This window comes from Pimephales promelas, chromosome 9 (assembly GCF_988280905.1).
Source record: "Pimephales promelas chromosome 9, fPimPro1.hap1.1, whole genome shotgun sequence".
NCBI lineage: Eukaryota > Metazoa > Chordata > Actinopteri > Cypriniformes > Leuciscidae > Pimephales > Pimephales promelas.
Window position 1 is genome coordinate 19,918,528 of NC_142777.1, and position 20,338 is coordinate 19,938,865.

General features: G+C 39.8%; 1 protein-coding gene across 2 annotated transcripts in view; it reads left to right on the plus strand.

Annotated features, from left to right (window-relative positions):
• The window catches only part of stag2b (STAG2 cohesin complex component b), a 29,611-nt gene that overhangs the window by 8,431 nt on the left and 842 nt on the right, over positions 1-20,338 (plus strand). For both annotated transcript variants that reach the window (XM_039648689.2, XM_039648688.2), the window contains exons 2-32: positions 4,232-4,364; positions 4,466-4,544; positions 5,724-5,867; positions 6,060-6,156; positions 7,690-7,766; positions 7,889-8,093; positions 8,191-8,342; positions 9,338-9,411; positions 9,539-9,662; positions 9,842-9,940; positions 10,130-10,209; positions 10,966-11,073; positions 12,403-12,514; positions 12,795-12,912; positions 12,996-13,099; positions 13,206-13,298; positions 13,390-13,479; positions 13,566-13,769; positions 15,036-15,106; positions 15,347-15,434; positions 15,694-15,774; positions 15,867-15,959; positions 16,037-16,211; positions 16,585-16,724; positions 16,808-16,909; positions 16,993-17,141; positions 17,227-17,355; positions 17,468-17,673; positions 18,663-18,891; positions 19,032-19,145; positions 19,237-19,363. In XM_039648689.2, coding sequence (XP_039504623.2) covers positions 4,321-4,364; positions 4,466-4,544; positions 5,724-5,867; positions 6,060-6,156; positions 7,690-7,766; positions 7,889-8,093; positions 8,191-8,342; positions 9,338-9,411; positions 9,539-9,662; positions 9,842-9,940; positions 10,130-10,209; positions 10,966-11,073; positions 12,403-12,514; positions 12,795-12,912; positions 12,996-13,099; positions 13,206-13,298; positions 13,390-13,479; positions 13,566-13,769; positions 15,036-15,106; positions 15,347-15,434; positions 15,694-15,774; positions 15,867-15,959; positions 16,037-16,211; positions 16,585-16,724; positions 16,808-16,909; positions 16,993-17,141; positions 17,227-17,355; positions 17,468-17,673; positions 18,663-18,891; positions 19,032-19,145; positions 19,237-19,363 — 3,708 coding nt within the window. In that variant the 5' untranslated portion in view covers positions 4,232-4,320. The remainder of the gene's footprint in view (positions 1-4,231; positions 4,365-4,465; positions 4,545-5,723; positions 5,868-6,059; positions 6,157-7,689; positions 7,767-7,888; positions 8,094-8,190; positions 8,343-9,337; positions 9,412-9,538; positions 9,663-9,841; positions 9,941-10,129; positions 10,210-10,965; positions 11,074-12,402; positions 12,515-12,794; positions 12,913-12,995; positions 13,100-13,205; positions 13,299-13,389; positions 13,480-13,565; positions 13,770-15,035; positions 15,107-15,346; positions 15,435-15,693; positions 15,775-15,866; positions 15,960-16,036; positions 16,212-16,584; positions 16,725-16,807; positions 16,910-16,992; positions 17,142-17,226; positions 17,356-17,467; positions 17,674-18,662; positions 18,892-19,031; positions 19,146-19,236; positions 19,364-20,338) is intronic.

Sequence of the window (20,338 nt, forward strand, 5' to 3'; positions counted from 1 at the left end):
GAGAAGGAAGAGCCGCGCCAGAATCAACGATCTCTGGAAGCTTCATTTAAACGAAGAGAAATGTTTTCAAAAGACAGCCAACGAGCGATAAATACATACGACAAAATTATCGAGTTTATGGTCAAAACTGAAATGCTGTGTATTTAACAAAATTATTTCAGGACTTGAAGTTATAAAGAGGTTATTTTCTTATCTTTTTCATATATAATTTTTTTGATTCCTAGATTTATTTTTTGCACTTTTATATACAGTTGTATTTGTAAATCTAAAATACCTTTTTCAGTTTAGTATTAGATGTGTGGCTGCATTTTAAGTTCTTTTTCAATGAAGAAAAATAAATAGATTAAAATAAACCGACTCCGATAATAAAAAAAATACTCTAGTTCACTTCATCTATTTGTTCATGTTTTATTAAGGGATCAGTCTGAAGCACATCATAAAATAATTCATACAGGGCTATAAGTTGACCTATGGCTAAGCCACGCCCCCTCCTCCACTCACACGGACAAACAGTCAACATTCGGAGACAGGCGGACTATGACAGCTGTCACATAGGAGACATTTCACTGACGATTTTTGGAGACAGAAAGATTATATATCATCTTGAAGTCACCTAAAGGGCCTTAACTGTGCATTGTAGGCCAATATTAATTTTATTGTTGAGAAGGTCGATGAAAAGCTTCAGCTCCAGGCAAGAATTTACAGGTCACAGTGTAAACGTGATAAACCGCATATCTGCAATCACCGTTTGGTGCTACAGTATTTACATGATTCATTCAGCACAACATTGTTAACATTTGTTATCTCAGTTATTTACAGATATGTTAATGAAGCTAAGTGACCTGTACAATGCAGCTAAAAGCTAACGCTAACGTTTTCTAATGTTAGGCTAACGTTAGCCTAACGTTACATTAGGGATGTTAAAGATAACAATCAAATACGTTGTTCACTTAGCTTACAACAGATGTAGACATCCTTGTTTGTGTTGTGTTGGTGTTGTGGTCTACTGCTTAATCGCATTACTTAATCCAGAGCAGACACTTATCCCGGTTGAGATGTGGCTTGGGAAAGAGTAAAAAAATCCACACCTTCGCCCAGCCTCTCGGGATACCTAGTGTCGGAGTTGCGTGTACCCCATGCACACAGCTTGACCATTTTAAACTTAAAATGACAAGAAAAACATGTAAAAACTAAAGAAAACTGACTAACTACAATGCATTCCAATAAACGTGGAAGCAAAGAATGTCCGAGTGTATTGGGTTAGCTATAATGCGCACTGTGATTGGCTCATCGTGTTTGGGGGCGTGGCTTAGCCATAGGTCAATTGCAGCTGTACAGATACTGTACACAACCAGGTATCGAATCAGTACTCGGTATCGGCTGATACCCTTTTCCCTTCCCGATAGCTGCACTAAGGGTATCAGCCAACACGAGTACTGATCCGATACCTGGAACATCTCTATTTACAATTTTGCTGTTCATTATGTTTTGGCCCAATGTCCTGTTTCAGTAGGAAACATCCTTAAAAGACCTCAAGAAATGGCTAATTATGGTGGTCTTTCTTGTTTATGGCTTATTACAGTGTGTTGTGTAAGAACAGGTGGTTTTTACAAGCATGTTTCACTACAGAGCTGTGATGCCCTCATGGGCCGATAATGTCACATTGCTCTGATTTTTCTCTGCTGCAGATGTTTAAGAGCTTCTTATTTTATGTGATAACTAACTGGTTTTAGCAATGTCGTTTCAAAACAGTGACTGTTTTGTGGAACAAAAGACATTTTAAAGTATGTCAGTTACCAAGCAGTTTGAGTCCATTGACTTCCGTTGAATGAACAAAAAAACACTCGAGAGAAAAATATTTAGAAGAATCTTCTCTTATTTTCCACAGAATGAAGTAAGCCATACAGGTTTGTTGAAATGACATAAGGGAGAGTAAATGGAAGAATTAAAATTTGTCACTGTAAAACCATTGTCAGAAAAGGTTTCTCTGTCATGTGCTGGTCTGAATCCTTTATGTGGGAAACATATAGCTTTTAGTGAAAGCATGATTTTAAAAATTACAAACTTATGAAAGTTATGATGTTGAGAAAAATAATGAAAGGGAACATATGCTGCTTTATATATTTCTATAATTATTATTACAATGTTATATTTCTTGTTAAAGAGGCGCACAGCGGCCTGTCCTGCAGCTTTCGCTCAGTCGGGTTCTTCACACTGACTGAGAGTCTGTCTGAGCGATCAGCTCAGGAGTCACATTTGATGCTGCACTACCCCCTTGTGGCTACAACTGCATTTATTCTGCCTATAACTGTAGTGACATACTGAAGATGTACACATTGTAAATGGACCAAACTGTAATTGTTATGAGTGTTTTTGGAGCCATTTTAATCTTAGTAATCCACATTTACTGCTGCACTGAAACTTTTGTGATGATTGTTAGTTACAGTTTCTGGAAAATAAGGATGAGCACGAATACTCAGAAGTGACAGCAAGATTCACTGATCATGAAAACAATGGACCTTATTCATGAAACGAGCAGAACTAATTTTTGTGTAAATCGTTTGTAATGCAACTCGCGTAAATGGCTGGATACATGAATGTGAATACAATTTGTTAGTTGGTACGAAAAACATTTGATTCTGCTGCTTCGTTCCATGTTTAAATGATGCATCTGAACATTTTGCCTGTTCTTTTAGGCAAACTGATGACTTAATTTTTGATAATGCTTCAAGTTAGTTTGCCTGTATAGGTAATATTTTACTATTGAGCTTAAATGTAATTTTGGCTTGCTGTCTGTCTGCAGTGGAGGGGCTTGAGGAAGTTGCTTCAACTCTAGCTCTGAAGAGTTGAAAAATGTTCAATAATGGGTAAAACCATATGCAGTAAAAGAAATGGACACAGCGACCCCATAGACTTCAACGGAGAATAGTGAAGTCAATTAGAAGCACTCACTTCCTGATTGCCAAGAGCATTGCGCAGGGTCACACTGAGCTTGACGACATAGATGTGACGTGAGCAACCTGTCTGACAGTTGTAAGTCTTCTAGTAGCTGTGCCAAGAGAAATCTGAATCATTCCCTTCCGAATCTTGCAGAGCCGGAGATCCTTGAGTATGAGCTGTCCATGAGTTAGCAGCAGGGGCAACTTTATGACATTCTATGTCCTTCTCCCTTGACTTTATGCCGCCACGTCCCTCCTATTCTCTGTGAGCTTCTCCTCCTATCTATATGGTAATTTATCTACTGTGCGACAGAGAGTCGCGTGTTATGTTAGCCTATTTTACAAAAACTGCTACTATGGAGCCATAATGTAAGATACAAGGTAATGGAGCATTTTATACATTTTCGTGTTTCTTTAGAAATCAATAATGGACACATGGCGTCTTTAAATGCCTCAGATGTAAAGTGATTGGCTGTCAAAGTGATGTCAAAATGAATGGGAGTCAATGGGATGCTAACAGCAGGTTAAGGCTTGGTAAGCCAATTGCGTCCCCTAGGCAGACTTCAGTTTCCGGCTGGTGGGTTACCCCACTTGGGAAAACGCAGCTCTCGTTACTTCACTTTTTACTTAGCTGTCAAATCACAGTGGAGGTGGGGCGGGACAAATACCACACAACCAATCGTCTTATCCTAATTTTACAATGCCTTAACAACAGTGGAGAAGTTAATATTGTTGGTTGCGTTTTTATGTTTAGTAATTGCTGATAAACCAAACTGTCTGCAAAAGCAGATACTGGTGACACATTACTTTCGCAGATATTCCATATCATAACAACAAAATAATTTCAGCTGGAATTCTGGAAAATTAATGCTGCAGTCTGAAGCGCCCCCAGCTGGGTGTTTTCAGAAGAGCGCCTGGCAATTTGGTGGAAACACTTTAATTTAATATTTTGTTTGGCATATGGCCAATTCGTGCTCGTTTAAGCAAAATACTGGAGCCAAACCAGAGAAGGAAGTCCAGAAAAGTCCACAGCATCTTTGGACACATCATTTATGTTGTTGTAACTCATGGGTGGGGTTTATGCTAATTGTGAATGAGCAATGCACAGGCATCCTATTTACAAATGATTGGAATTAATTAACAAATGTGGCTCCTGTGGGTTGAGAACATGCCACAGGATGGTATGTGTATGGTTTTGCAACTCTTTTTTGCAGCTTCAAATGCTGACATGGCATTCAAAACATATTATTACCACTACTAATGCTTGTTTTTTCTCATTTTGTTTGTTTTAGGTTTATGAGACAAGAGTACCCACTGTTGCCCTGTGTGTATAAAGACAAAGCCCTTGACTAGTTGAAGTGGACCAGAAGATGTTAAAGAAATGATAGCCGCACCGGAATTACACACCGAGTTTCATTTCGCTCAGTGAGTACACAAACACACGAGTAATGAATACATGCTATGTGTATGCATGCGCTGACATATTCTCCCTCACTATGATGACATTGATCTGTTTGTGTGAACAGGGACACTGACACCCGATTCTCATCAGACACTGATTTCGATGATCCTGATGGAAGGAATGTCATCATCGGGAAAGGCAAGGTATGTGGACCCTGACATTTTTGATTATCAAGAATCTTTACAAGATTTTACAAGGACACCAGACAATGAATAAGGGTCTTATCTAGGACCCTTCGAGTCATGACTCGAAAAAAGATTTTTTCATTTTGATGAACGAGTTTGATCAGGAGAGTCACGAACGGAATGGAGCAAGAGCAAGGCGAGCATTTGCGCTTATAAAACTTAAACTTTTTTATTTATTTTTAAAATGTCTGTATATTTTTTTATTTATAACAAAACTAAATATAAAACACAACCCTCTCTCTTTTTGTTTAAATTGAAAAATATTAAACACATTCCAGGCAATATGTGCATTGGTACAAATGTTGCAATAAACAATATTACAGATAATCTTTTAATAAAATAAATGACAAAACTCAACCCTACCTCTTTTTGTTAGATTTCAGTTTTATCAATAATAGCCATTATAAAAGTATAAGTAAAAGGTACAAAAAGCTCAACAGTAAAGCTTAATAACATAAGCAAACAATTCAGTCAAATATACAAATTCAGTGCTCAAATATATGAAACTTTACTTAGTCTTCTGCCAAAACTATTGGCCAGGGAACAAATTATAGATTCACGAGACCAAAGATCACCTGTTTGGTCTATACAAGAAAAATATCTCATGTTTAACCACTACAGAAACGTCAGAGTCAGCGGCAAACATCAGAACGACTAGCCAAGGAAAGGCTGCTCCAGCCGGGGTGCGCGAGCGTCAAGCGTCCGGTGATTGTTTAGAATGGATCTCAGTCAAATTATCATTTCAATCTCGCCTGAAAAACTCTTAAAACTACATTTCGTGACACAGTAGTATTATATTTCAACTGTATATTAAAAAAATCTAATGCCCTTGTAGCACGTGCAAGTAATTCCGCGAATGACTGCAATTGCAGATTTCGAACAGAGATGGCGGCAAAGAGGAAAAGACTGCAGCTGTAATAATTGAATTAAGCACTTTTTTTACGCTCTTTATACAAGAACTAGCTGTTTGTAATTCATCAGTCAAATTATTTAAATGTATAAAATTCATCACAAACAATTCGGACATATATGCAATTTAGGGACTGTATTTGCTGTGGATGTCATCCAGGCCTCCAGCCGCTGTGTAAAGTTTGATCCAGTTCTTTACTGTTGACCTGTAATGTCACTCTGCTTCAGGCGAAAAAAGGAAAGAAGGGCCCTGGAGAGAAGGGGAAAGGAGCGGGGAAAGGAGCTGGACGCATGAACGGTCACCACCAGGAAAACGGCATGGAAAATGTCATGCTTTTTGAAGTGGTCAGGCAGGGGAAGAGTGCCATGCAGGTCAGTGAGCATATTACTGGATTTCACACTGCCCTCTGTCACGCTCTGGCATTCACATCTTAAATTCCCTCATGTGGGTTTGTAGCTTCTGGAGAGATTTGAGTGTTGGCAGGAGAATATGCAGACAGATGTACCACTGTGTAATCGAGCAGATTTTGACCTTTGTGGGATTTCTGCTCTTCTTTTTTGCAGTCGGTCGTTGATGACTGGATTGAGTCCTATAAGCATGACAGAGACGTTGCACTTTTGGACTTGATCAATTTCTTCATCCAGTGCTCTGGCTGCAAAGGTTTGAATGTCATTTCTCATGTGATCTGGTTTGAGCTCGGAGATGCTAAATGTTGTGTGACAGCAGAATCGTCATAGTTAAAGGGAAATGAAGGTTCAGTCATGGAACAGAATGTCCACGCTGCTCTCTTCCATATAATGAAAGTGAATAGGGACAGGGGCTAAGCTCCAAAAAGGACATAAACAATCATAAAAGTTGTTCTATTACGGTATTCCAATCTGTATTAAACCGCATGATTAAGACTTGTATGAGGGAAAGACAACAAATTAAGCCTTTGTCATAAAAAAAAATGTAATTTCCATGAAAATTGTGTTTGACTGTTATGGGCAGTTATAAAGGCCATATATCTATAACATTAACCACAACTATACGGTTTTAATAACTGTTCTAATTCTATGAAAATGTAAGTCCACTCCACATCTATAACCATGACAAAGAGGAATGATATTAGAATGATTTTTTAGTAAACAATAAAATGATTGACATCCTATCAGAATCATTTCAAGCAGCAGACAACAAAACTGCAGCATTCGCTTGGAATGGATGTGAATATAGTTAGCATAGTTAGCATAGACTTGCCGCCGGGTTCACAGACAAGGCTTAAGCCCAGTCCCAGAATAAAATGCAAAGCAACTTGCACAGAGAAATTTTAAATATGTCAGTGCCAGTGTTTTTTCAAGATGCACATCAGTAATGTTAAAAACAAATAAATAATTATTGATTATAAACACAAATAAGAGTGTAGACAGTGGCAAAAAGCGTGGATAAACAGTGTGTAGTAATGATTTATTTCTAAGGCATATTTATAAAAGTTACTTGCATGTCCTAATTGAACTAAGGCCTAATCCTGGCTTCTAAGGCCCCGTCCACACAGCATTTTCGTTAAAAAACGGAGAATTAAAACGAATACGATCTCTGTCCACACCAGCGTTTTATCTGCGTATTAGAAATGATCTCCGTCCACATTAAAACGACTGAAAACGCGGATCACGTGACCGTTCACCAACACTGGGCATGCGCGTGCCTGTGTAAACAGTGAGTGACGAATCAGGGAAGGATACGTCATGACTGATAACACCCAATCATGGAGCCAAGCGTCAGCCCCTGCGTCAGCGTTTCTGAAGTCATACATTTTGTCTCGTCCACACTAAAACACCCTCTGGAGATTCAAAACGCAAAACGGAGCTGCAGCGTTTCTAAACTTCTCCGTTTTAGGTCTTCGTTTTTCACGTTTTAGTCTGGACGGGAGGCGCAAACGTAGCAAAAGGTCTCAGTTTTTAAACGAAAACGCAGTAGTGTGGACGGGGCCTACGCTCTTTCTGTGAAACTGGGTTTTGGTGTCTGAACAGCCTTGAGTTTCATTATGTGGAAAAAAGAAGTGTGGACATTATGCTAAATAAGAAATTAATAGTGAACTTTTCTTTTAGCAGTACTTTTTTCTGCATTTTTCCTCATTAAAACTTAGTACAACTTTCAGTCCTGACCTGAGCCAAGTTTAAATTTAAGCTCATATAAATTTAAACTGTTTCGCAGGCGTTGTCACTGGTGAGATGTTCCGCAACATGCAAAACTCTGAGATCATTAGAAAGATGACAGAAGAGTTCGATGAGGTAAATTTAGTCTCCAACCCTGAACATGACTTATCAAAAACTTGTTTCCTTACCCATTACATACTGTCTTTTATGAATTATTTTGTGCCCACACTAACCATTGAGAGTTGATGTTATTGCAGGACAGCGGCGATTACCCGCTCACAATGGCTGGGCCACAGTGGAAGAAGTTCAAATCTAGTTTCTGCGAGTTTATCGGTGTATTGGTTCGGCAGTGTCAGTACAGCATTATCTATGATGAATACATGATGGACACGGTCATCTCGCTGCTTACTGGCCTCTCAGACTCTCAAGTCCGTGCTTTCAGACACACCAGCACACTGGCAGGTCAGTATCTCTGCTACTTTATAAATCTGAACCTTTTGTTATGATTGGTTCAAATTAGTATCAAGATGCTATGTTTTTTTTTTTCTTTTCCCCATAGCTATGAAGCTGATGACGGCCCTTGTGAATGTAGCACTGAACCTCAGCATTAACATGGACAACACTCAGCGTCAATACGAAGCAGAGAGGAACAAGATGATTGGCAAGAGGGCCAATGACAGGCTAGAACTTCTGCTTCAGAAACGCAAGGAGGTGAGTGTCCTCCAGAGCCGGGACAGGGATGCTGCACTCGTCTAAATAAATTCAGCATGTTGTCATTGCCTTAGAGCGACCATATAAGCTGAAAGTGAAAGTGCCAGAGTGAGTAAATGAAGCCTTCTGAGACACAGTAGAGCACTCTTCCCTGTGGAGACTCACTTCCCTTTGGGTGAGGCTGCCAGGTCACTGCAGTGTTTGCTGCTTTCCTTCCCAACACCTACGCCTCTGTTGGCCAACAGCCTCAAAAACACACGACCAACCAAATACTCAGCACATTTCATCCATACTCTTTCCCTCTACTTTAAAGCTGAGTAAACATGGATAATGTAATAAAAAAGGATACTATTCTAATGAGAACTGTTATTGTGGGCTGTCAGGTTAACTGCAACTCTCCTGAATGGCCATGAGCTATTAAAGCTGTGTTTAACTGGTGCTGTAAATTAACTGGGTTATGTAATAACAGCCCCTGCTGTTATGCCATCTGCGTTTGTGAGTGTGAGGTTTTATTGATGTCTTGATAGTATTGTGTTAAACCACATGGACACACACAAAACAGTGCACCTATGCAACCATTGTGGAGGGGTGGGGGGAGATGTGCAACCACAGAAACCGAAAATTCTCTGGCCAAATTGCTTAACCTTAATCTTAACCATTCTATATCATCAGAAACAGTCTTAAAACAGGGATTTTAGTGAAAAATACCGAACTTGTCCTTTAATTAAAATATGAAATTCACGTTTAGTTGTTTTGTCTTATTTGTAAATATTTTAATTCCACCTTGAGGCCCTGTGTTTCAGCGTTATTCCAAATTGCAGAGACTGTGATAAAAAGAAAATCCAAGAGGGAGTCGAGAACGGACTGTGATGTTAGAGAAGCTCAAATATTAAAATACTATTAATTTCACATACGTACACACAGACCTTTGACTAGTAATGCAGGTTACTGCCTGCAGCAACGGTTGAATAATGAGCTTTTTTTTTTCTTTACAGTTACAAGAAAATCAAGATGAAATTGAAAACATGATGAATGCCATTTTCAAGGGAGTCTTTGTTCACCGATATCGGTATGCACATTCATAAGCGTTGATTTTCTTCTAGCTCAAACTCTTACCATCAATTACAACTCAGTAATTCGCTGATATGTTCCTGTGGGTGTCTGTGGGCTTAAGTGCTTCTGTTATTCCTCCTCAGTGATGCAATAGCTGAGATCCGGGCAATCTGCATCGAGGAGATCGGCGTGTGGATGAAAATGTACAGTGATGCATTTCTTAACGACAGCTATCTTAAGTATGTGGGCTGGACCATGCACGACAAGGTGGGAATTCAATCATTTTTCTCTGCCTTTTCTTTTAATCCCTGTCAGATGGAGTTAGTCACGACACATTCCTAGAGTTGGAACAAAATTGTATCTCTCTCTCTCTCTCTCTCTCTCTCTCTCTCTCTCTCTCTCTCTCTCTCTCTCTCTCTCTCTCTCTCTCTCTCTCTCTCTCTCAGCAAGGTGAGGTGCGTCTGAAGTGTCTCACAGCTCTGCAGGGGCTGTACTATAACCGCGAGCTCAACGCCAAACTGGAGCTCTTCACCAGCCGCTTCAAGGTGAGAGAACCATCTGGGGAAGCTTCATCCAAACTAGAGCAAACACAGAAAGGAAAATACTCCTCTGTGAGATTTTAAACGAATCTTTTTTATGTGTCTTTTTAAATATTGAAAATAAAACGATGTGCTTTTTTTCACTGCTGAATGTTTGAAGTCAGTATGACGGGGTTATCTGTTTGTCTTCATCAGGACCGCATCGTATCTATGACACTGGACAAGGAGTATGATGTGGCAGTGCAAGCTATAAAACTGCTCACGCTGGTGTTACAGTACGTAGAAAACCCTGAATACACTTTCTACTGTCCACCTTATTTTTCAACACGGAAGTAAGGTGTTTTTTTGTGAATATGTGAGACATCCGATGTATTGGTGGCTATAAGTAACGAGAAGAATATATCAGTGTAGAGAACTGTAAAACAGTTTGCGCTTCAAACCAGTGCGTTTATAATTAAGACACTACATTAAAGTAATATGATAAGAAATACCTGTTTGCAATATCAAGCAGCATATCAAACTGTTTTGTACCGTTAAAAATAAATGGAAGCGAATGACATCGGAAGCCAGACACATTAAAATTTACAACTGTCCACGGCCACTCTTACCTGAAAAATAAGATGGTTAGCTGAGTTTCTTTTGATTTAAGTTGGTGATTTGAATTAGGAACTGAATTTGAAAGAATTTGAAAGAAATTAATACTTAAGTCTTTTATTTTTTGTAACATTACAAAAGATTTCTACTTCTATTTCTATCTGTTTTGAACTTTCTATTCATCAATGAATCCTAAAAAAAATGCATCAATAATTAAACGGCACAACTTTCTTCAACATTGATTAAAAAGGAGATCAGCATATTAAAATGTTCTTCAGTGTCACATGATCCTTCAGTGATGAGCTTTGCCATCACAGGAATAAATTATATTTTAGGGGGCAAAAAACGAGTGGTTATTAAACCAACATTTGACTGATCTCCTGAAACTGTTGGCAGAATTAGCTGTGCTCATACGCTGTTGTTGTTTGGTATTGCAGTAGCAGCGATGAGGTTCTGACTGCAGAAGACTGTGAGAGTGTGTACCACCTTGTGTATTCAGCCCACCGCCCCGTCGCCGTGGCAGCAGGAGAGTTCCTCTTTAAAAAGTGAGTTTTATTCATGGTTCTTTATATTTCATGAAGTTGTACATGTAGTAAACCTAGTCTTTGACCAGCTGAATGTCATATGACAAAACTATATCTAGAGAAAAGACAAGAATGAATGAATTGAAGTGGTGGTTAGACAATATTATATTGAGGTGAAGATTTTAGGGCTGTACTGTCCCAGTCAATTAGACTATTAATAGGTTGATGGGTTCTGGTTCGACCAAAATTCTGATTGGTCAATTTTTTTTTTTTTTTTTTTTTTTTTTGCCGCATTCATTTCATCAGGTGGAAAGCACCTAATGCTAATGGGGGTGTTTTCAGTGTACTCCTGTTTCATAGGTAACAGTCTGTCTTCAGAATACCCATTATTTTCACTTTTTTTTGGGATTAACCCAACCCATTTGAGAAGAGAGACAGATAAGTAAGCTAAAGAAGGTTTGATGCTGAATATTATTTATTTCATTGTGAGAGCATTTAATAGTCTACAAAACCATCGACAGTGTAGCAGCATTTTGTTAAATGGGAAAAATTGATAATGGGAAAAAGGTCGAATGCAAAGTTTGCAAGCAACAGTTTTGCCTTCCACAGCTCGACAGCAAATGACATATCATCTAAAAGTGATAACCTAACTTGTCTGTGTTAGGTTGCCCTGTCTTTTTTTGTAACGTTAGGCTATATGAACATATCAGAATTGGTATATCAGTTATGCACTGCTCTTGGTTTGTTCAATAAATATCTTTTTTTAATTAAATTGGACGTGCCTTTTGTCTTTATAAAGAGTAAAAGCTTTAAAAGCTTTAATAGTCTATTCGTGTCTCAGCCGCATGTTCAGCATCGCTCAGTGCGAGGACATGCACAGAGCGGCTGAAATAATAGTGTCTAACCAACTTATTAGTATAACATATGATAAATAGAATTGTCTAAATTATGTGGCATATTCCTCAACAGTTCTTATGATGATATCACTAGTTGACAACATAGTACTATTTTCGGAAATCATAGGCTTTGATATTGTGCAGGTGCACGCAACGCCGTCAGAGCCGACAGCCTTGTGTGTCAGACTTATTTCAGTGCAAAATAATTAGGTCAAAAAACGATTTAAAATACTACAAATAACCTACTAGTTTTTTATGTGTATTTATCATTCATTTGGGTGGACAACAAGGCTACTAAGTACTGTGCACTGTGCACACCTAATTTATTTATTTATTTATTTTTTTTAATGTCATTTTTAGTCGATTTGTATTCAAATTTCAGGACTTCAGTTGACCAAGATTTTTTTTTTTTTGGTTGAGTAAAGCCCTAGAACATTTTCAATTTTGTTTGCAGACTGTTCAGTCATCGAGACCCTGAAGATGACAGCATGCCCAAGAGACGAGGCAGACAGAGCATAAATGCCAACCTCATCAAAACCGCTGTCTTTTTCTTCCTGGAGAGTGAGGTGAGGTAACATCAACAACATCATTGTAAATGATGTGACTAGTTCTGATAAAGGGTGCTATTTCTGTGCGACTAATCTCACCAGACAGAATTGCAAAAATTATGATTTTATTCTAAATGAGTTTCTCAAACACGCTCTTTATACATCATATTACAATTAAATACAATTCAGTAATGAAGCATGATAGTCTTTCTTATGAGTCTAGTATGGCAGCACTATGTAATATTCTAATTGCACACATAAACTGAGATTTTATAGCATGTTATGTTCTGATCCTTAGCTTCACGAGCATGCAGCCTACCTAGTGGACAGTATGTGGGACTGTTCAGCAGAGATCCTGAAGGACTGGGAATGCATGATCAGTCTGCTGCTGGATGAGCCACTGCCTGGAGAGGAAGGTCTGACTCGGTGACACACCAGCAGAACTTTTTACTTTGCTCCAAAGGGAGTGGGAGATTAATTACCTTGGTGTGTTTTCCAGCTCTGTCGGACAGACAGGAGACAGCTCTGATAGAGATCATGCTGTGCACCATCCGTCAGGCTTCAGAGTGCCATCCGCCTGTGGGCAGAGGCACAGGCAAGAGGGTAAGACCTATTGCCACACGCATCCACCAGCCCTTGAAGACAGATCCCTGCTTTAACACGTTACCTGTTACACGCTGTTCTCAATTCTCACTTGGCCTGATTTCAGGTTCTGACAGCGAAGGAGAAGAAGACTCAGCTTGATGACCGGACGAGAATGACGGAGCTCTTCGCTATAGCACTGCCAGCATTACTTGCAAAGGTTAAAGTCCATTAAAAGTCAAAGGCAACACGAAATGGTATTTAAAGACGTTCAACTGCTCAACATACAGATTTTTTTTTCTTTCTCACAGTACTCCGTAGATGCAGAGAAAGTGACAAATCTGCTGCAGCTGGCCCAGTTTTTTGATCTGGAAATCTATACCACAGGGCGTTTGGAAAAGGTCTGAACCGCATGTCGTTCAAACAATAAATGCACACTGATTGTTGTAGAATTTGAATGAAAGCTGTTTTTTTTTTTCCCTCACAGCATTTGGATTCATTGTTAAGACAAATCAGAGAGATTGTAGAGAAGCACACGGACACAGATGTGCTTGAGGCTTGCTCCAAAACCTACCACTCCCTGTGCAACGAGGAGTTCACCATCTTTAACCGGGTGGATATCGCCCGTAGCCAGCTATTGGATGAGCAAGTGGACAAGTTTAACAAGCTTCTGGAGGACTTCCTGCAGGAGGTGAGGACAGCGGGCGGCTCAGGGTGGAGATTCAGGAGCACTTTGATGTTTTTAAAGGAACAAAAGTGTGGAAAGAGTATTTGTGCTCTGCTTCTACTGCAACACTGTGTTGCCTGTTTTTCTGGAGGTCTCTTTGGGGATGGTCTGGCCTCCATTTCCATCATGACAATTTAATTAGTGAGGTCCACTAGTTTTAGATTTTTTTTGTGCACTAATTGTTAATATTTTTAGCATTCGTGCTCTAAAGTGGTGTAATATGTGTTGCATCTCAATGTCTGAGTAATAGTTAGTAAAATCTATATAATTGTTAGATTTTACTCACCATTGATTGAGTTACAGGCTAAGAATACTTTTAGCACATATACATTTTCACTGTGTTGTATATATGTGTGTGTGTACTGAATACACAATGTTAAAATATTTCAAATTCAATTTATAAAAATATCTATATTCAGCTGGAATTTTTTTTACCTATTTTTTGGAGCTCACTCAACCCTAAAGCCCCTTTCACACAGCGAGTTGATCCCGGGAAATTGCTGGCAAATTGCCAGAACGCCTTCTGTGTGAACGCAAACACGACCTGGGATTGATTCCAGGTTGGGGACCTAGTAACATTGCCGGAATCAGTCCCGGAACTTGCGCTGTGTAAACAAAAGCCAGGACCAGTGCCGTAAAGGGTGTGTCATAGTGATGACGCTCGTGCCATCGCGCGACTCTGTTGCTCTTAGAAGATAGTTTGTGTTCGTCATCAACAAAGAAAGGACGAACAAATACCTGCAAACTGGAGCGAAGCAGAGACCAGGAGCTCCTCACTATCCGTACTGAAGCTGAGATCGCTCACCAGCGCGTGTACGGTATGCGCTTTTACATGTTTTCGACACGTCCGTTATACGTCTCTTCCTGACGTCATGTGTCTTCCCGGGATTTTTACGGGTTGTGTGTGAACGCACTCACAGATCCCGGCAAATCACTGGCAGTGTGAATGAACCGAAATCAAACAATTCCGGGACAAATGCTGGGTCACATTATCCGTGTATTTTCTGGAATCTCTGTGTGAAAGGGGCTTAAGAAATGTAGCTGATCAGAGTTTGGTGCATGTGACATAAAATAGCCTTCAGGGCTTCCTTAAGACGGAGCAATGAACTAGTCAGTTTATGGAAACGTATAATTTACACATCCCTAGGTTTCCGTCCAAACTATTTTCCTTTAAATGCAGAAGCTAAGAAAGCTGCAGTCCGTCTCATGAGCAGCTTGTTTCGTTCACAGGGTGAAGACCCAGATGAAGATGATGCCTACCAAGTTCTGTCCACACTGAAGAGGATCACAGCTTTCCATAAGTAAGGCTTTCCTGTATCATCATATAGCTTTTCTCTTTATCAGATTATCACTTATGGCAAGGATTTTCAAACCTGTCCTGGAGCAAACTGCAAGACCTGAAGTGCCAGATAAGGGAGACATACAAAATGTGCAGTGCTGGGGGTGCTGCAGGACAGGTTTGAAAACATCTGCTCAATGGAAAAAAAAGGCTGTCATTTATTTACTTTTCTAATCCCCTTTCAACTCTATGTATGTTATAGTGCTCATGATCTCTCAAAATGGGACCTCTTCACCAGCAACTACAAGTTACTGAACACTGGTATTGAAAATGGAGACATGCCTGAGCAGGTATTCATTTTAAGGCTGCATATAGGGTGAATGAATAACTTGTGCCTGACTGGGCTAAACTTAAAGGGGTAGTTGACACTTGTGTCATCATTTACTCGCCTTCAAGTTGTTCCAAACCTGTTTTAGTTTCTTTCTTCTGTTGATCACAAAATAAGATATTTTAAAGAATTTTGGCAGAAAAAAAAAAAAAAAGAAATACCACCTTGAATTCAGTTGAACCTTTGCTTATGTCTCATTATTGTCTCTCTGGACTTCTCAGATTGTCATTCACGCACTGCAGTGCACACATTACGTCATTCTTTGGAGCTTAGCCAAGGTCTCTGAGGGCACTTCCAAAAAGGTAGCTCCTGTTCATATGATGTGTATGCATTCATTCTTCCCACCTGTGTACTGTGGTTTGTTGGAAGTCAACAATGCATTTGTTCTCTGTAGGAGGACATGTTGACTCTGAGGAAGCAGATGAGGGCGTTTTGTCTAATGTGCCAGCGTTACCTAACCAGCGTCAACACTGCCGTCAAAGAGCAGGTCTGTATGAAAGGTCACTAGAAGCATTATCCCTCATGCCACAACCAGGCTGTACCTGACTGTATGTTCTCCCTCAGACCTTCACCATCCTCTGTGACCTGCTGCTGATCTTCAGCCATCAGATCATCTCTGGGGGGAGGGAAGCTCTTGAGCCCCTAGTATACACGTCTGAGATGTCCCTGCAGTCAGATCTTCTCAATTTCATCCTGGACCATGTCTTCATAGACCAGGATGATGACAGCAACAGCACAGGTCTATCACTGCTAATAGCGTAACGACTTTCAGTTAGAGCTAACAGGCTTCGCTGAATGGATTGAGCGCCCCTGGCTGTTTAATGTTAAATGCTTAACACTAAGACAACACAAAGGAAATTGGCTTTAGCAGCGTTTAATTGATTTAAAGATTAGAGACTCTAGCAACACTTAATCCTGCTGTGCACTGAGCTTTAGCTGAAGTAGAATGACTAGTTTAAAATGAGAGTTGTTTGGACACATCAACTTGCTTTCCTTTTTTGTTGTCAGGTTTTAAAGTGACCACTAGAGGGCAGCGGTGTTCCCTGTATTTGAAGCTGCTCATAGTCTCATTCATGAGCATTATTTGAAAGTCTGTCTTTATTTTTGCTCAGATGGGCAGCAGGATGATGAAGCTGGAAAAATCGAAGCTTTGCACAAGAGGCGGAACCTGCTGGCTGCATACTGCAAACTCATTATCTACAATGTAGTTGAGATAAACACGGGTGCGGATATTTTTAAGCAATACATGAGGGTGAGTCTTTTTGTTTGTTAAATATGTATTTTCAGTTCGTTCAACTTTGACGCTCACTAAAACATTTTTTTTTTCCTGTTTAGTATTATAATGACTATGGTGACATCATCAAGGAAACCATGAGCAAGACGAGACAGATTGACAAAATCCAATGTGCAAAGACGCTCATTCTGAGCTTACAGCAGGTCAGTGGCAATGTTTTGTATCTTCCATCAAACTGGATTTTGTTTGCCGGTTGTTCACGTCTTTTTCCTTCTGCTTTGTGCAGCTCTTCAATGAGATGCTGTCAGAACTGGGACCCAGCTTCGACCGTTCATCCTCATCTTTCTGTGGCATTAAAGAGCTTGCTCGGCGCTTCTCTCTGACTTTTGGTCTAGATCAGGTCAAGACTAGAGAGGCTATCGCCATGTTACACAAGTAAGATTCAATTCAGTTCCTCTTGGGTGAGAAGAACTTTTTGTGTGGAGTTACATCACATGTTTATGTTGCTCTCTGTCTAAAGGGACGGTATTGAGTTTGCCTTCAAAGAGTCCAATCCTCAGGGTGAGGGACATCCTCCCCTCAACCTGGCTTTTCTGGACATTCTCAGCGAGTTCTCATCCAAACTCATGCGTCAGGACAAGCGGACTGTGTAAGCAACCGTTTATTGACCGACCTCAGCATATGTGTAGGTGCATAACTGGACTTTTTTTTTAGCTGTTGAAGCTAATGTTGGCCCTGTCTCTCTCTCTTTTCCGCAAAAGGCACATGTATTTGGAGCGCTTCATGACATTTCAGATGGCCCTGCAGAGAGAAGACTGCTGGCTGCCCCTCATCTCTTACAGAAACTCACTGCAGGCAGGGGGTGACGATGACACTATGTCTGTGGTCAGTGGCATCAGTAGCCGAGGCTCCTCCGTCAGGAGTAAAAAAGCTAAGCCTGCCACCGGCAAGAGGAAATTACCGGAAGGTAAAACAGTTTGAATTCAAGAAATCAGACAACTAATGTATTTAATGTGATTTAATAATCGTATGCAGGACAACCAATCATTTAATTCAAATTAACCCACCCCTGCAAGCTTATGTTCATCTGCCTCCATTTTTAGAACTCAATATCCAATCAACAGAAATAACGGTGCGTTCAAATCATGTCTAAAAGATCGTATTCGGGAGTTGAACACGAGTGCGAAATACGAGTGGGGAGTGTTTTATTTAAGCCCCAATGTTTACGATTTGGGGCGTGTTGGTGAGAAATGTGCACCAATTTTTATGTAGTTAGTTAAGGGAAGGAAACTTTAACACACCTGATGTTGTAAACACAACTTCCCAACTCGAAAATACGAACTTCCCAGGATGACTTGAATGCATCATTAGTCCCCAGCCTAATTCTTTTCTTTTTCTATAATCCATTACACACTGATATATGTAACGATACGGAAGAAAACACCTTGTGTTTCATCACAACTTTAATGATTGTCCTGCTGCGAAGACTTCAGATGACACAAACTTTGAATCAATATTCACCCATGCTACATTTTATTTACATTTAGCTGACGCTTTTATCCAAAGCGACTTACAAGTGCTATATATGCCAGAGGTCGCACACCTCTGGAGCATCTAGGGGTTGAGTGTCTTGCTCAGGGACACATTGGTGTCTCACAGTTGGTTCAAACCCGTGTATCACACCAAATGCATGTGTCTTATCCACTGTGCCATCACCACCCATTTAAATGTCATAATCAATTGTTAACAAACAAGTATTCATTATTACGTTTTTATGTAACTCTGATTTTTGGATATGTACATTTCTGAAATACACAACTTGGACACTAACCTCTCATAACAGATCACTTTAGATTGTAATGTGGACTGGTGAAATGGTATTGTAATGGTATTGTATTGTGAAAATGTATTGTGAAAAGCGCTGTACAATTAAATTGAATTGCTGTCTGTGTGCAGAGGAAAGCAGCAGCAGCAGTGAGGTGTGGATGAACCGAGAGCAGAGCATGCAGATGCCCGTCATGATGCCGTCACCCCACCTCACCTCCACCGTCATGAGAGAACCCAAACGCTTGCGTCCTGAGGAGAGCTACATGGGGGTGTACTCCATGACCCCCGATCAGCAACAGCAGCACACACACCCTCAGACCCCTCAGCCACAGCACCACCAATCACCCATGGACTACAAGTAAGAGCATCATGACATGGCATCATGGGTCTGTCATGACACTCAATACAGCTATTTTTAGTCATGAAATGTGTGTGCTGCACAGTGTCTAGTTTGGGATTGAATGGATATAGTGAAGGTGTGATGATACTGTTTTACAGCACACAAGTCACCTGGATGCTAGCACAGAGACAGCAGCAAGAGGAGGTGGCCAGACAGCAGCAGGAGAGAGCTATGAACTACGCCAAATTAAGGAGCAACCTTCAGCACGCCATGTAAGATAAATCACTCTCAAAAAGTCCAGCTGTCAAATGCCATTTAAATGCACACAAAAATATTGTGTTGTTGGTTTGCAAATGCTTGCAGTCGTCGAGGAACTGGCCTGATGGAGGATGATGAGGAACCCATTGTGGAAGATGTGATGATGTCATCAGAAGGCCGGATTGAGGATCTCAATGAAGGCATGGACTTTGACACCATGGACATTGATCTGGTAATACGCTTAAGCTAAAATCCAATTGTATTTATGATTTTGGTCTCTTGGAGGTATTAAGGTAAGGGTACACAGTAAAGGTACATGAATTCAGGTTATCATGAATTCATGTATAAATTCATGCATGAATTGCATTAATATCTCATGAATCATCAGGAACTAACTCGAGTTCAACGTTTTTCATTCATGACTTCATGGATGAACAACACCTTAATTAAAACAGTAACTAAGATGAGTACATCATCATGAATTATGATCTATTACGCATGATCATTGTTTTCTTTGTTATTAATGGGACATTGTTCATCAGTGTTTCAAAGGACCAAGTCACCACTTTAGTTAAGGGGACACATGCATGATGAAGTCATTGATAGATAATGCTTAGTTAATGATGACTTCTGTATTTGATTAACAGAATTTGTGTGCTATGAGCTGTGATTGGTCTATTATGGTGTCTGTCCAATACAGTAGCATCATTAACCAAGCATATCTGTCAATGACTTCATCCTCTGTGTGGCCCCTCAACTAAAGTTGTGTTTTAATTAATGTTTTGTCAATCCATGAAGTCATGAATGAAAAAAAAAACAAAAAACGTTGAACCTGTGTTAGTTCCTTATGATTCATGAGATATATGATGCATAAATGAATGCATAATTCATGCATGAATTTATTCACGAAATCATGATAATTCATGTTACCCTTATCATAGTGCTACCAATTTTCTTTACTTGGTCTTAAAGGTTTTGAAAAAATAAACCTTGAATCATTCTAATATGCTAATCAGGTGCTCAAGAAACAATTCTTATAATTATCGAAAACAGTCGTGCTGCTTAATGTTTCTCTTTAGTCACAATTCTTAATCTTTTTTTTTTTTTTTTCAAAAGAACAGCATTTATTTGAATTAGAAATCATTTGTAAGAGATTGATTATAAATGTCTTTTAATGTCACTTGTGGTCAATTGAATGCATCTTGGC